The following is a 13,358-nucleotide window of genomic DNA, read 5'->3' as shown; positions in this document are numbered from 1 at the left end:
TACCTAGAGCAATGCCCAGAACGACACCCGGCATACACAATAGATGTTTGTTAAATCTGCGCCCAACTTTGCAGCCCCGGGGGCTGATGATCTGTACGAAGGACCATCATCGGCACTGTCACTGAGCATGCGTGGGCCGAGCACCTGCCAGGAAGCGTCCGCTTCAGAGAGTGCTACGTAGAGGGTGGGGAAAGGGTTTTTAGAGTAAGAAAGAAACTCCTCTGCTTTCCACTGAGCAAAGCAGAGGGAGGTCAGGGTGCTGCCTGGCTCTGAGAGGATTTGGTAGCAGAGCTGGAGAGCCTGTTGGCTCTGGGAGCGGCGTGGCAGAAGGTGGAGAGGTGGAAGTGAGAACGCCAGGTGAAGAGGCCGAGAAGTAGTGTGGCCTGAGCGCCATGGGATGGAGGCAGGGTGTCAGAAGACAAGACGCAGGGGTGTGGAGCATCAGTCAGCTACCTGGAAGCACCCCTGCAGGGCCTGGGATCAGACTAACGGGCTTGCGCCCTGGGCGTAGTGCAGTGGAGACCTTGCGCTGGTTTCCGGAAGCAGATAGGGTGTAGTGAGGAGAGAGCCCTCCGGCCACAGCCTGGAAGATTGTTGCTAGAAATGCGCATGGTGGTGGGGACCGGGGCCTTTAGATGAAGACCGATCCTTGGGTTCAAATGCTGGCTCTGCCACTTAGCAACTTTGTGCCCTGGAATAATCTGTTTAACATCCAGCGATGTCAATTTCCTCATCCCTGAAAAGGAGATAAGAGCATTACTTACTTCAGGGGGCTGTTGGGGCTTAAATGAAGCACCGCAGGTCTTGTGTCTGCTCCCGACCTGGACAGATGCTTTGTTGTGATGGCTGTTGCTGGTACTGGTATTCTTTACCAGCCAGCCCAGCCAGCCCAGCTCAGGAGAATGCCCCATCATCATCCAACAGAACAGCCCCAGCTTCCGCTCGTTGATCTGGAGCCCACAGTACAGAACATTGGTCCCTGGGACTTCAGAGTTGGAGTTCATGTCTGAAGCTGTTCTGTTTCTTTATATGTTTGGCAAGTCCCCCTGGGGCAGCATGGAGGCCCCTCCTTATACCTCACCATCGGCTGCCCGGGAGAACGCCTGCCAGGGCGTGCAGAGTGAATGGCATGTGTGCCCTGTACTTTATAGTGTAAATCAAACCATCCAAAACGTCCCCTCCACATTTCATGAAAATACATCCAGCGGTTCCTGAAGCATGCATTAATGGAAAAACAGAAATTTCAGTTTAATTACTTGGGACATTTTTATAATCATAAAGAGTAGAAATATTTTGTGTGACTTTGTATTCTTTTATAAACAGGAAAAAGTAGAATTTTAAATACATTTTCAAAATGTAATAATAATAATAAATGATTGATACTGTGAGTAAAAACATGAGTGAAAAGGGCCCTAAATCTGTGTAGAGCATGAAAAGGAAAAAGCTAGGAGATTCAAGGACCTGTTAGGAGGGAATGATGCAATAGGATTTTGAATAAAAATAATAAAAAATTGGGGTGAAGGCTTTGATTCAGGTAAATTCAGGTTTCTTCACTTAGGGGAAAAATGGGACCCTCAGCATGAGATGCCACATCTCCGTTCTTTACGGGTTTCACGGGAATCATAGCATGATGCCACTTGAAGCTGACCAGTGGAGACAGGGGGTTGTGAGTCTGAACCAGAGGGTCTGAGAAAGCCTGAGGGAAGGAGAGCAAGTCTCTTGTGTCCCTCTGGGAACATTTTTTAGCAGATGCATATAGCACCATTTTAATGAACAAATCAGCCACATTCTTCTGTCTGACTCTGTATACCAAGCTAGACCATAGGAGCTTTCCCATGACCTTCCTGGAATTCTTTTGCAGCTGATCTGTTTATTCTATGGGTGTAGGTGAACATATCCAAGAAACAGTGTGGGGTGAAATGTGGAAAAATATATTCCAGTTCTTTTCTCTAGGACCTTATTGTCAAAACTTTGTAACTGGATGAAAACCATTATAGAAAGCCATCTGGTTTTTTTTCTGGCTTCTTATTTCTTTTCTCTTTTTATTCCATTTACATGTGTGTTTGAAGCAGAGAGGAAAAAAAGGGGAACGATACCACGCCTGGTTTCCTTTGTTCCTACCTCAAACCCTGACCATGTGAAGATCCTGCCAGGCGGGCACTGGGGAAACCTCCCCCGGAAGGGCTCCGATGCCTGTGTTCTCCAGGCTCCACCCTAGTCTTCACCTCAGAAACTTCCATGTTTATTTTCGCATTTAAAGATTCAGTCGTATCTTTCCCCCTCTTCCTACCACAATCAAAACTTGACAACAGTTTGTTGTAAAGTGATTTTCAGTGACAAATAAAGGAAGGTAGCCAAGAGCAGGAATTTTAATGGTTAGTGATTATGGCCTCCTTTTAGACAGTGCCTTTTCTTTCCCATCCTTCCAGTTTAAGGCTGGAGACACAGAGAGGCACAAAAGAAAAGCGAGCTGTCCTCCTTCTATGGCAGCCCCACAGCAGGCCCCTGACCACGTCCAGGTCTCCTGGCTCTCAGCCCACTGTTCTTTCCACTGCTTCAGCGCCTCTCCTGTCCTACATTCTGGGTCACTGGCAGTGCTGTAGGAAACTTCATTAATTATGATAGTCTTGCTGTGTCAAATGGATTACAAATGGAACCACCTGTGGAGAGCCTGCAAGGTTACTGACAAAGGCTAAAAGGAGACTGGAAAGTGAAGGGCAAGCATCTTCTAAATGTATGTTGTAATCAAACAAAACAAGTTGGCAGAAATAAATTCATCCTGAAAGACAGTTTCACCTTTTCCAGAATTCTGACTTAATGAATGCCGTGGGGTGTGTTTGTATGTTCACTCTTGCCTAGAATTTGGTCATTGAGACCAGGCATTAAAATCGGTCTGAGGTGGATCCGTTGGGAATTGAATCTGTTCTAGAATGGGTCCCCTCCTGGGGACAGTGCGACTCCAGACTAAATTGGATCTAGGAACAGCTCCCCCAGATTCATACTGTCAGCCCACTCCAGTCTGGAGCCCCCATACCCACTCTAGCCATGTCATGGAGCAGGGTTTGATATCTGGCTGAAGAACATGAGGCAGCTATGCCACCCGATAGCCTAGAGATGATCTTTTAGGTCCTTTCACCAGGGCCTCCTAGAAGGACTTTGTGTGCTTCAGTGTGGTGTTCTCTGAATGTTACTCTGGGTAGTTTTTACTCCAGCAGCTCCATATCTTTTGTAATCTCTGCAACTTTCCATCCAGGATTCAGGATACCATATGTACTTCCTCTCTGTCCTCCAATTAATTCACACATCACTGATCACACATCACTTTCTTAATGCATTACTCTATGTTCAGCCCCTCCTCACAAATGTTACATTCCTACTCATCCTCTTCTAGAGGAAGAACAGACGTTTTACCCTAGCATCTGGTGTCCCTGCAATCATCTAACATGGGCTGGGACTATCTCTCCCTCTAGAGGTTCTCTCTCTCAACAGAACAGACTGGATGAGAATCACCTGGAAAGACTTCCCAAATGACAGGCGTCCCCTCATAGAGATTGGAATAATGTTTCTGGGGTAGGGCATGTGAATTCTGGAAACAACTCACACACACACACACTATTGGACAGACAAAGAAACAGTGCTTAGAATATAACAGTGCCATAATAGCTAGACAGAGGTCACTACAAGGGTATATGGGATTCTCACCTAGCCCGATGTGAGTTGTAAGGGGTTAGGGTGTGAGATGGGGGAGAGGGTTGCTGGTATTGAGAATGGCTTTTTGGAAAGTGAGCTGAGATTTCTGAGGATGAATCAGAGTTAGCCAAAGAAAGAGATGAAAAAAAGAAAAAGAAAAAAGAGGTGGGGGAAAAAAGAGAGTATAGGCAGAAGATTCTGGATATTGAAGGTATATGAGGAGATGAAAAAACAGGGCATTTTGATGAACTACAAGCACTTCATTCGTTGGGAAAGTGGTTAGAAAAGAGGCATGAAAGACTAGAGAAGTAGGTGGGCCTGTATCATTAAGACCCCTATAATTCATGTTAAGAGGTTTGGACTTTATCCTGAAGCCATTGGAGGAATTCAATTAGGAGGCAGTTGCAATAATCCAGATGAGAAACGCTTAAGGTCTGACCGAAAGCCAGGGGGTCGGAGAAGAGAATATGAACAATTGGATGGGCTGCATAAGAGAAAAGACAGAATCAAGGATAAAACCCAGGTTCTGACTTGGAAAGCAGGGTGAATGCTGGTGTCTATTCACTAAGTCAGAGAGAACAGAGGAGGAGTAGTAGAGATAGAAGACGATTGAAGTTTTGGAGATGGAGGGACTCCAAGAGTGATGTTCAGTGGTGAATAGCAGGTGTACAAGTCTTATGCTGAGGTGAGATGTGTAAACTGGGAGGCTGGAAATACATATTTAAACATCATCGGCATAATGGTAATTGAAGCCTTAGGAATGGTTGACACCACTCAAGGAGTGTGTGCATAGAGAAGAGCCCTGGAATACCACAGTTTAAGTTTTGAGGGGGAAGAACTGCAGTTTACAAAGGGGACTGAGAAGAAAATCGGAAGAACATTATGAAATAAGTCAAAGAAAGTTGCAAGTTAATCTTGGAGGGACTGGCATTTGTTTAAGAAGGGAGGACTTCTCTGGAAAAAGGAATGGCATGTGTAAAGCCGGAGAGGCAAGAGAAGTCACGGTCATATTTAGAGAATTCTATGTATTTCTGTTTTGTACTATTCCCTCCCTCATACACCTTTCAGTCCACCCTTCATTCCGGACTGGACTGTTTACTTGGACCCAAATTCAAGTTGCCTCTGACCTCCTTGACTTTGTTCACACTGTTCTCCCTATCTAGAAAGCCCATCTCCCCCTTCATCAAATGTACAAGTTCTCCTCATCCCTTGTGGCCCAGCACGAATACCAAGACCTCCATGATTTTCCATGATTATCTTCTTCCTTCTCCCCTTGGGAGTAATTCCCCTCTTTGGAATTCTCATAGCATTGTATCTGTATCTCTCTTACGGCATTTTAATGAAGCTTCATAGTTACTCAAGCAAACATCCTTGAGACCGAGAACTACCTTTGTATTAGGACCCATCAGGTATAATCCCCAGCACCCAACATGGAACCTGCCCTTAGAAGGCCCTTGATTAATGCAGGGCTTCTCAGAGTGTGGCCTCAGGACCAGCAACATCAGCATTTCTGGGAACTTGTAAGAAATCTAAATTCTCCGGCCCCACCCCAGACCTATTGATTCAGAAACTCTGGAGGGAGGGCCAGTGATCTGTAGTTTAACACACCTTCAGATGATGCTTAATACAGCTAATGTTTGAGAACCACGGGGTTAGCTGAAGGTCTCCTTTTCTTTCTGGAATAGAAATTTGCAACTACAGTTACATTATGAGCACTTCTCTTGATTCTATCTGAGACCATACCTTGAAACTCAAATGCTCAGTTGATTATTTGAAAACTTCTTATTTTTATGTCCTTCTGTTTCTTAACACATCATCCTTGTAAGAAATCTTGCATTAGCAAAAGAAATTTGAGCAACAGAGAAATGGTATCATTGTGCCTTAGGGAATTCTGGTGTCCCTGGCTTTAGTAGTATCCAGGAATTAAGCTTCAAATGACCAAGATTTGAACTTGCTGATGGCTGAATTGCATATTCTCCTTTTCTTTCACTTTCTACTCTGCTTTCTCCCCTCCCTTTCCCTTTCTCCACTTTTCATTTTCACATCTAAAACTGTCCTTGGTTACAGCTGTCTCAGAACATGCACTTTGGAGAAAAGATGTTATAAAATCTCAAACATTCACAATAAAAATCAAAGGTTTCCCAGCAAGGTCAGGTGAATTTGCCCAGAAATCTGAGAACGAGTGGGGGAAACATTCCATTTTGTTCACAGTCTTTTGGCAACCCGTAATTTCAGAGACAGGATTTCAATCAATGTGGAAAGACATCTTTCCCTGGAGTTGAATTCACTCCAAACCATTCCAGGCGTACTTGCTGCTGGTGAATTTCAGCATTTACCGCTGGTGTCAGCTTCCTAGGGTGTAGAAAGCTGCTCTGAATTTCTGCCAAGAATTTTTGAGCTTTTGTGTCACCTCAACCCTAGGTGATGATCAGACAAGCTAGGCAAATGTGTCACAAATGCTCAACAGAGATGCCCCAAACCAGCAGTCATCCTTAATAGGCAGCCCATCCTTTGCTTAACATCTGAGCACCTTCTCATCAATTCTAACACTTCCTATTCATGTGAATGCTGTGTGTGTGTGTGTGTGTGTGTGTGTGTGTGTGTAGCACTCACAAGTGAATGTATATGTGTATATCTATCTAGCTATATAGAGATAGGTAGATATGAAAAGAAGGCTGAGTGAGAATTTCAATAGCACAAAAGGTTTTTTGATTCACGGTAATGAATGCACAGATACAAAGGTCAGTCGATATGAATCCCATAATACCTGTGTGCTCTTCATACATAAGAAAGAGAACATGGGAGCAAACATCCCACCACAGCATACACATATACAGCTTCTTTGTAAATACAACATGTAGTAGACATTTCCTCATGTAGTGGGAACAATACACATCAGCAATGCAGTTTACAAGATATAAATACCCATTCGGTCACTCCCCAAATCTCTTAAATGTTTGGAGAAAGGGAAGGATATATGGGCATTCAGGAAATAGATCTTCCAAGTCTTAAATGGAAATAAGGAGATTTCTCTTCCCTATAAAGATCTTCATAGTTTTGGTGAGTCTGTTCAAGGAACCATTGAATTCCTGGGGAACTTGTGTTTCAGGAAATATAGTCAGTATCCAAAGAGAAACCCAAAGATGAAATTCTTTACTCTTCAGGGTCTGCTGTACCTTTGCCATTTCCAGTTAGGTTAAGTTTGTTGGTCACTTGGTGATTAAAAAAGTAAGGGTCCTAAATCTGATGAGACAGCGAGTTATCATTTCTTTCTGTTCTAAACAGACCATGATTCATCCCTGAGAGATTCTCCAGGGAAATGAGGCTCACATGTACTGTTTGACACTGCTTTCCGAGTCTTAACTATTTGGGGCAGGTTTAAGTATAAAAGAGAGATGTCCTATTTTTAGTCTCAAAATGTTGACATCCAGAGTATAGTGAAATGCTTTTCATCACAGAAAGGACAAAGAGCGTCCTGTTTTTCTCCACATTTGTGGAATATGAATCTTAAGAGAGAATATTAATCTGTGGGACCGGGAGAGTGCCCTGTGTTTGATTAATTTGATGTGCTCAGCTGGGGCACCTGCTTTCTTCCCTGACTCTGACTTGCTACTCTGTTTCTATCTAAATGTATAGCATAGGGCACCATTCCAAGCAACACTGTCCACTTGGTGAGGGAGGCTAATTTACAAATAAGTATGACACATGGCAGCCTTTGGGGAAGGGAAGGAAAAGCCCAAGACCACTTGGAGGACACAATTGACGTAAGAGGACTGGGAAGCCAGAACTTGTTTTTGTTCTTGAGAGTTCACTGAGCATCTAGACTCAGTAATCAAGAAAACCCACCCTCATCTACAAACTAGTTTTCTTGAAGTGGGGCACATCTTTCACTTTATCCACCCCTTCATCCAATTCCTGATTCTGGGCTCCTTCCCAAGGTCCTGTATCCTCCAGGTTAGGATGGGGAAAGGAGGGAGCCCCTTAGCTCTGCTCTGGGCTGGCAAAAGCTTAGCTGCCTAACAGCTACCAGAGCCAACCAACCATTTTGTGGCGCCTCGCTCCATTCCGATCATGTCCAAGTGTTGCCCTCACTGGCAATTTCCAGGGCATATCCTGTGGTCCCTCTCCAGCCTCTAGGACCAGACTGCCGGTTCTGCTGCAACAGGCTATTTCTACCCAACCTCTCTTTTGGGCTGCACTATTTCTTTAAAACCCAGCTCCCTAAACTGAATTTGGCTTACTGGTTTATTTCTTCCTCTCCTTGTCATCGTGCTAAAAATTTCAACTCAAAACTTATAAATTCAACAGCTGGCAATCTTCTCAGAATGCCCTTGTGTACAGAAATCTGTAGAAATTGGTAGGCAAAGACTCAACAAGGAATAGTTGAGACACTTCTTCCCGTGGCGTAAAGTAGGTGAGTGGAAGCAAGACAATAGTCCTCTGTAAAGGAAAATAGTTAACAATAGCTATATTTACTGAGTGCTTCCTCTGTGCTAGGCACGTAGGATACCAGCCAAGCTTCATGTTTTTCATAGATTATTTCATATAGTCTTCATCTAAGGTAAGTATTATTAAACCCTGTTTTACAGACGGGAAAACTGAAGCTTAGCAAGCTTCCAGTTACATTTTCAAAGTCACAGAGCTAGGAAATAGCAGAGGTGGGTTTAGAAAAGAGGCCAACCTCACTCCAAAGCAGGGGCTCTTTCTAAAAAGCTACCCTTCCCCCAACTGAAAGAGCACCTCCAAGCAGCTTACATTTAATTCTAAGCCGTGGTTCTCAACCGCAGGCTACGTGCCCCTCCCCCCAACAAAAAGAAGAACATTTCGTCGCTATCTGGGGACATTTTTGGTTGTCACAGCGGGTAGGGCACTGCTACTGGCACCTGGTGAGTAGGTAGGACCAGGGATGCGGCTCGATAGGCCACAGTGCTCAGGACAGCCCCAACAGCAAAGAATTGTCCGGTCCACAATGGCCAGCAGTGCGGAAGCCAAGAAACCTTGATTCAAAAGATGGTGGATTTTTAAAGCCAATTCATAAAACCCAGGTTATTTTGTCTGTAATTCACTCATATGTACATTCTGTCCCATCACAGATGACAGCAGCCTTCTAAATCTAACTCCCTACCCCTTGGTTAGAAGACGGAAGAGAAGGTTCTTTGGGCTGTGTTGTCTGGTCTCAAGCTAGGCAACTCCTCCTGGAAACCCACCATTGCGAAGACCTGAAAATATCACAGAACCTGAGGACCTCCAGACAGCTGAACCACAATTATTGGTTTTTGACTATGTTTTCTATGCTTCCTTATTACTTTTATTCGCCTCCCCCTACCCTTTTAAATGATTTTACATTTGAAAGCAGCTGCCGTCAAGGGAAAAAAAAAAAAAAAAAGATTCACAAAGCAGGCTGTTTTTAAAAGGATTTTTAAAGCTGACATTGTGCATGTCTGCTCCAAACCATACCATGACAGATGCAAGAATTATGGTTTTTAAATTATTTAAAAGTTTTTTTAAATGTATTATACAGAGAAAAATTATTTCATGTATAATAGTATATCTTTAGCTCTTGCTGGTCTCATGTGAACAATTTATCATATATGAGAGTCTTTAAACATAGAAATCTATCTAAAACTGCAAAACTGTGTTCAAAAATCCAATCTATCAATATTATTAGAAATAATATTATAATCAAACATATACCACCTCACCTATTGCTTTGTCTGCACCCATTTACATTTAGTCTTCCATTCTGTCAGAATCCAAGAGCTTCTACATAAGGATATCTTAATTTATAATGCAACAAAAACCATATATGAAACGTATTTAAATTTTGTAAATACACAATAATCCTAATACCTTCGTACAATGCATATGGGCAACTAATTTCCTTTTGATCCAATGGTGTCTTTTTCAGCTTCTTGGAGAATGAAGTAATCCAGTTAGAAAATGGTGTAGTAACATATACAATTACCCTCAAATGTAAAATTGAATATTATCATATTTTGTTCTAATTGAAATCTGAAGCATGATGTCTGCGCATCAGCATAGTGTTAAATCTTATAGGGCATGCTGGAATTAGCTCAGATCATACAAATATTTAACATTTTATGTTAATAAAATCTTTTTAGTTAAGCTAAGCTTGTCTCATTTTAGATGACTATGCAGATATGACTTTTCCAATGTGTACTTGGTGTCTTGTCTTAAGCTTAGAATCTTGAAAGCAGGACACATTAAGCAATACTATATTTTAGAAAGGAGGAGGCCACACGCTTTGTTTTTCTGCTCACAGCTCTGTTATGATCTTCCTCACTAAACTTGTAACATGATACAAATTTTGTTGTATTTTCCCCTGTTCTTCCTCGGCCCGTTACCCAAACAGAATTTCCCATGGGTTGAGAGATCAGGCCTTTGGACTTCTTTTCTTGCTTTCCACAATCTGAGGAATCCTCAAGTCAGACAAGAGGCACCAGTGTCTAGTCCAATAAAAGGATGAGCTAGATGCCGATCAGTGGTTTACCCAGGATGCATCTTTAATCCCAACCCTATACTTTCTCAGTACTTATGTGCATAGGCATTTATATGTCCAATATTTTGACCCAACAACTAAATATATTAAAGCTGTTAGCTTTAGTGAAGATGAAGATAGGTTATACGAACTACTGGAATAATTCTTGTATTAGATTGACCTATATGAGATTGCTGCTATTTGACTGTTTTGACCTACAAAAATGGCAATTTCATATGGTTCAACCTAATATCTGATGTTGTGAAAATTATACTTGGAATTATCTTCTAGCTTTTGTGATTGAAAGCAAAAGGATTAGAGGGTTGGAAGAGATCCTCAAAAGGCTATGCGGGTCTCTATTTAGATCATACCAGCTGGGTTTTGGCCTTATTCTTGGCGTCCAGAGTTGTGTGCTCCAAAGAACTGGTAATTAACGCATGATTACAGGTGTGCCTGACTTCATATAAAGAGGTATCCTTGAAAGTTATATGAGAAAACCACAACTTTCTAAGTCAAATATTTGGCAAACGGTTGTTGGAATATGCTATTTAGAGACTCTTAGAATGAATACCCCCTTGCAAAGCAGGTAACCACTCCCAGATTTATCTGGTCTGCAAACCCTGATTTCATAAATCAGGTTTGACAAAAGTTTAATATCTTTTTTTGAATATGGTTCATTTCATCCCGTGTGCTTAATTCACTTAAGGTCCATTGTTTTAGAAATTATAAAATAGCCCAATTGGGCCCGCTCTCGGCTCCCGCCTTTGCCCTCACCCACCTTTCCACTATACTGAACCCTTAGCTTCAATCTAGTTCCCATTAATTCATGCGAAGTTATTAACCAATAAACCCAACCTTGGTGTTCAGCACGTTCCTCTAAATGCTTGATCTAAATCACTTCTGCTTGGTTCATTTGTGCTCACTCTCGCCTTAGTCCGGTATGAAAGGAACACTTACCTCCTGTGCCATTGTCCTTTGTACAAACTGAAGACTGTTAATAAATTCAGGTCTCACCTCCAGGTCTGGGAGGGCTATAGTAGCTATTCATGGGAATGGGAATTTGTCTAATTCCCCAGCTAGGCTTTCCATATCTAAAGTAAATAAATTCAGCCACCTTATCTTTTATTCATAGTGCCTGTTTCCCAGACTTTGATTGGTTTTGTAGTTCCTGTGGACACACTCCAAGATTTATAGATCTTCTTTCACTAGCAGGTCCTAAAGTGAAATTTAGTGCTCCAAGTCGTGATGACCTACACTGGCTCATAATGGCAATAGATAGCTCACCATCTCCCATTAGATATGCCAATGCATCTCTTTAGGAGCTGACCCCACTCTCCTCTCACCTACCAAAGGACTTTCTCAGGTGTAGTCCATGAGATAGAAGTCTACTGTCTCGGCCTCCTGCTGGTAATTCGCTTTCAGATTAGCAATAATACTGAGCTGATCCCCAGCGGTAAGGTGAGAACACTGAACCCATTCCGTTGCATATACTCACATGCGGAAACTGGAAAAGGATGTCAACTTTTTCTGGCACACCTTCACCCGTTTTACCACTATAATTTTAATATCCCGTGTTGATTCATCGTTTTCTTTTTTTCAGATTACAGAGGCAATATATGTTCTTTGTGGGAAATCGGAAACATACCACCAAGTATAAAGAAAATAAAAATCAGCTGAATCCCACCACAGTCATATTGTTTAAAACCACATTTCCAGGCTTTAAGTCAGTCAGTGGCTGGGCCCAAAGGCACTTGTGGTAAGGTACGTGAGCAAATGCCCACAGGGTCGAGGTATCACTTTAAAATGTCTGTCCGCTGATGTTTTACACACCTCTAGGAGCAGATCAGCTCAAACTTCTGGTTGAGCCATTGTTCAAGGGTACAAAGAAGACTTTAGAAGTAAGCACAGCCCTGATGCTTCCTCTCATGAAAGCTCTTAGGGAAATTCTAAAATCCTACCAGATGATTTTGTTCCTCGGTGCTCCGCTAACTGTTGGATACTTACTATATGACAATACTGCCACCTACCGAACGCTGAGCTTCAGAATAAGAAGGGAAAATAAACGCACAGGGTGTAAAAGCTTCTCATTTATTTTAGACAGCAAACAGTGGGCCAGATTAACAATATCCCATATGGAATTCAGATTCTGGAAGTCTCAAAGTGGAAAGGATGAAGAATATCATCCAGACTCACTTCCCATGCCACACGCACATACCTAAGCACTGTCTATCGTTTCTTTGTGTTGTAGAACGTCACCAGATGCAAAATGCTCAGCTTTCATATAACTGTAGATAGGATGAGAAAAACCAGTGATGCTATAGGCCCATAATAAATCATTATAATTAAATATAAAGATCAGAAATAAACCCAAGAACATAGAAGCATTGAGTGCAATATAAAGATGGTATTTCAAATCTGTGAGAAAAGTTGGATTACTAAATAACTTGGGATGACTTGTTGGCCATTTATTGGGGGAAATACTAGATCTATACCTCATAACTTCCATCAAAAGAAATTCTAGGTGAAGTTAAGATTTAGATGTTAAAGCACATAAGCATATAAAAGGACTAGCAGACAATATTGACAAATATTTACGTGATTTTACCATTAAAAAAAAAAAGCCTTTCTAAGCACGACAACAAAGGAAGAAACCAAAAAGAAAAAGATGGATATATTTGACCAATTAAAAACATGGAACTCTTATATGGTAAAAAATAACAAACCAAATTAAGAGAAAACAAAATTTGAAATATATGCAACAAAGAACATGGATCTCTAATATATATCAAGTGCTTAAACTCCATTACCCTTGGGAAGTTTCTATGATCTACAACTTTCCCAACTAAGTGTTCCCATTTCATTGTTTCCTCATTGCCCTTTTAAAATTATTGCTTGTTTGTCTGTTCATCTTCACTACACTGGAAGTTCAAGAAAGCAGCAACCATGTCTATTTCGCTTACTGTTATATCCTCAATACTTAACACAGTGCTAGACACAAAGCAAATACTGAAAACATATTTATTGTGTGAGTGAATAATGAATGCATGAATAAATAACATTTTATGATCAAAAAGAATCAAACCTCCCAGTAGAAAATTGAGCCAAGGATACAAACTGGCAGTGTACTATAAATTAAAGTAATGAACTAATAATAAATATGAAAATACTT

The 13,358-nt window shown here is 41.7% G+C and overlaps 1 protein-coding gene across 1 annotated transcript in view; it reads left to right on the top strand.

Moving 5' to 3' along the window:
* RGS7BP (regulator of G protein signaling 7 binding protein) overlaps positions 1–11,320 on the top strand; it is a 98,581-nt gene extending 87,261 nt beyond the window's left edge. The window contains exon 6 of the mRNA XM_036067046.2: positions 8,784–11,320. Within this exon, the coding sequence (XP_035922939.1) occupies positions 8,784–8,875 (92 nt within the window). The 3' untranslated portion in view covers positions 8,876–11,320. The remainder of the gene's footprint in view (positions 1–8,783) is intronic.
* Positions 11,321–13,358: the final 2,038 nt, after the last annotated feature.

Source organism: Halichoerus grypus, chromosome 2 (assembly GCF_964656455.1).
Source record: "Halichoerus grypus chromosome 2, mHalGry1.hap1.1, whole genome shotgun sequence".
In the NCBI taxonomy this organism is placed as follows: Eukaryota; Metazoa; Chordata; class Mammalia; order Carnivora; family Phocidae; genus Halichoerus; species Halichoerus grypus.
Note: the sequence above shows the minus strand (reverse complement) of the source record. Positions and strands in the feature narration are given on the sequence as shown.